At 40.3% G+C, this 2,869-nt stretch overlaps 1 protein-coding gene across 1 annotated transcript; it reads left to right on the top strand.

The window, feature by feature from the left end:
- Positions 1-326: 326 nt before the first annotated feature.
- LOC130711080 (delta(8)-fatty-acid desaturase 2-like) lies at positions 327-2,109 on the top strand. Its single transcript, XM_057560539.1, has one exon. It carries the CDS (start codon positions 621-623, stop codon positions 1,971-1,973), a length of 1,353 nt encoding a protein of 450 aa, XP_057416522.1. The 5' UTR covers positions 327-620; the 3' UTR covers positions 1,974-2,109.
- Positions 2,110-2,869: the final 760 nt, after the last annotated feature.

Raw genomic sequence — 2,869 nt, 5'->3', positions numbered from 1 at the left:
ATGGAAAGAAGTGAATGAGGAGAGAGATAGAGAGAAAAGAAAAAGTAAGAGAGAGAAAGTATAAGATATGATAGATGATAAGAGGAGAGAGATAGAAATAAAAATAGATGAAAATGAAGTGTATAAATAAGGAGGTGTGTATATATCATTACTCACCGCTCATTGATCCAAAACAAAAGAAAAGTGACCCACATATTAAATATAAGCAATTATAATCTCCATTAGACGTTCTTCCACGTTTATTACAGCCACACAATTTGCTGATTCCTTTTAGACAGCTTGGCTTTCTTGTTGCAAATATATTAAATGCCTAAACTAAACCATTTTGTTTTGTTTGTGCGGTGACCGTTAACTTCGTGCATATAAAGTCCTCCTCTGGACATGATTCAAACAAACTCTCCTAGAATAACAATTAAGGCACAAACTGGGTGATTTCAATCAAAGCAGGGGCCTTTCTCCCTGCCAGAACCATATCCAATCAAGGACCCTGCATCATAATTTGAGGTTGTCTTTGTGAAAAACCCATCACAGGCACATCATAAAGGGGATTCCTTGATTTGAGATCTTGTTGCTTTGCAGTTGCAGGATCAGAACTTTCACTTTTCTGTTAAATCATAGTTATGAAGGGTGAGGAGGGGAACAAGAGGTACATCAGCTCTGAGGAGTTGAAGGAGCACAACAAGCAAGGAGATCTGTGGATATCAATTCAGGGTAAGGTTTACAATGTCTCTGATTGGGCCAAGGATCACCCTGGTGGTGAGGTTCCCCTTTTGAATCTTGCTGGCCAGGATGTCACTGATGCATTCATTGCATACCATCCTGGCTCAGCATGGCAATATCTTGACAAATTCTTCACCGGGTATCACCTCAACGATTTCCAAGTCTCTGAGGTATCCAGGGATTACAGGAAACTCGTGACCGAGTTTGTCAAATTGGGGCTTTTTGAGAAGAAAGAGCATGTCACCTTATACACCCTCACCTCTGTTGCTGTTATGTTTTCCATTGTTGTTTATGCCGTCCTCAGATGCACAAGCGTGTGGGCTCATTTGGGCTCTGCCATGTTGCTGGGTTTGCTTTGGATGCAGAGCACTTATGTGGGTCATGATTCTGGTCACTATGAGGTTATGTCGAGTCGCGGTTACAACAAATTAGCCCAAGTTTTGTGTGGGAATTGTATGACTGGGATAAGCATTGCCTGGTGGAAATGGACTCACAATGCTCATCACATTGCCTGTAACAGTCTTGACTATGATCCTGATCTGCAGCATATCCCTGTTTTTGCTGTATCTTCTCGTTTCTTCAGTTCCATTAGATCTTGTTTCTATGGGAGGGAGCTCAAGTTTGATGCTTTGTCAAGGTTTCTGATCAGTTACCAGCACTGGACATTCTACCCGGTCCTGTGCTTTGCCAGGGTCAACTTGTACCTTCAGACTCTTCTGCTCTTGTTTTCAGGGCGTAAAGTCCCAGATAGAGCTTTAAACATATTGGGGATCCTTGTATTTTGGACTTGGTTCCCTCTTCTTTTGTCGTGTCTTCCAAATTGGCCAGAAAGGGTTATGTTTGTGCTAGCTTCCTTTGTTGTTTGTTCTGTTCAGCATCTGCAATTCTGTTTGAACCATTTTGCTGCAAATGTGTATGTGGGGCCACCAAAGGGGAATGACTGGTTTGAGAAGCAGACAAGTGGGACATTGGACATCTCTTGCTCATCTTGGATGGATTGGTTCTTTGGTGGTTTGCAGTTTCAGCTTGAGCATCATTTGTTCCCAAGGCTTCCAAGGGCTCAATTGAGGAAGATATCTCCATTGGTGATTGATCTTTGCAAGAAGCATAATTTGCCTTACAGGAGTTTGTCATTTGTGGAGGCCAATCTTTGGACTCTTAAGACACTCAGAACTGCTGCTCTTCAAGCAAGGAACCTCATTGATCCTTCTTCCCAGAATTTGTTGTGGGAAGCTTTCAACACTCATGGTTGAGCATTTGAATTTAATTTCCCTATTGTTAGTTAACGTACAATAATGATGATAGGATCACAATATACGTGCTCGTGCTCTGCATCTAAACAAATTCTAGATCATAGTTCCCTTTTGACCTATGACCTTTTCTTGTTCATGATCCTTTTGGTATTTATTTTTGGTACAATTCCTTTTGGTATCAACTTGTTAGGAATAATTAGATTATTGTTAAAGAATAATTATTCTTTCCTTATTTAATTAAATTATTAATAGGAAATCCATTTCTAAAAATAATGTATAAATCAATTTTTTTTATAGGCAAATGTTATTTGTTAGAAATGTTATTAAATTATTCTCTCCTCCGGGTTCGAACCCAGGACCCTTCACCCTCATCCCACCCAACCCTTATGTCCCTAACTCTTACCACTTGAGCTATCCTTCGGGAGATGTATAAATCAACTTTATGTGGTGGGAATAATTCTATCTTCAATGGTATCAGATAGGATACACAAACCCTAGACACCAAACCTCTAGCCGTCATCTTTCATATCCGCCATCACTCTAACGCTCATGGCTGCCGAAGAAGTACCACTACCAACTGTAACATCCCGACTTTCGGGTGCCACAATAGTAATATGTCCTAAAACTATGTGCGGAAAATGCAAGTAATTTCTTTTCGCTTTAAAACAAAAGACTTGTCCAAACAAGGACTTAACTCAAAAGCTCATAACATAACCTGAAATAACATATATATACAACTCTTGTTGTAACCATAAGTGTCACAAGTACCTGCAAGTGACAGAAAGTGCGCCCGAAGGCAAAAGGTACAAGTTCGGTAACCAAAGTGAAGTGAAACTAGTGTAGTTATAAGTACAAGATCCTAAAGTGTGGGAGAGTCATCCCAAAACGGCCACCTC

Source organism: Lotus japonicus, chromosome 4 (assembly GCF_012489685.1).
Source record: "Lotus japonicus ecotype B-129 chromosome 4, LjGifu_v1.2".
Taxonomy (NCBI): Eukaryota; Viridiplantae; Streptophyta; class Magnoliopsida; order Fabales; family Fabaceae; genus Lotus; species Lotus japonicus.
Note: the sequence above shows the minus strand (reverse complement) of the source record. Positions and strands in the feature narration are given on the sequence as shown.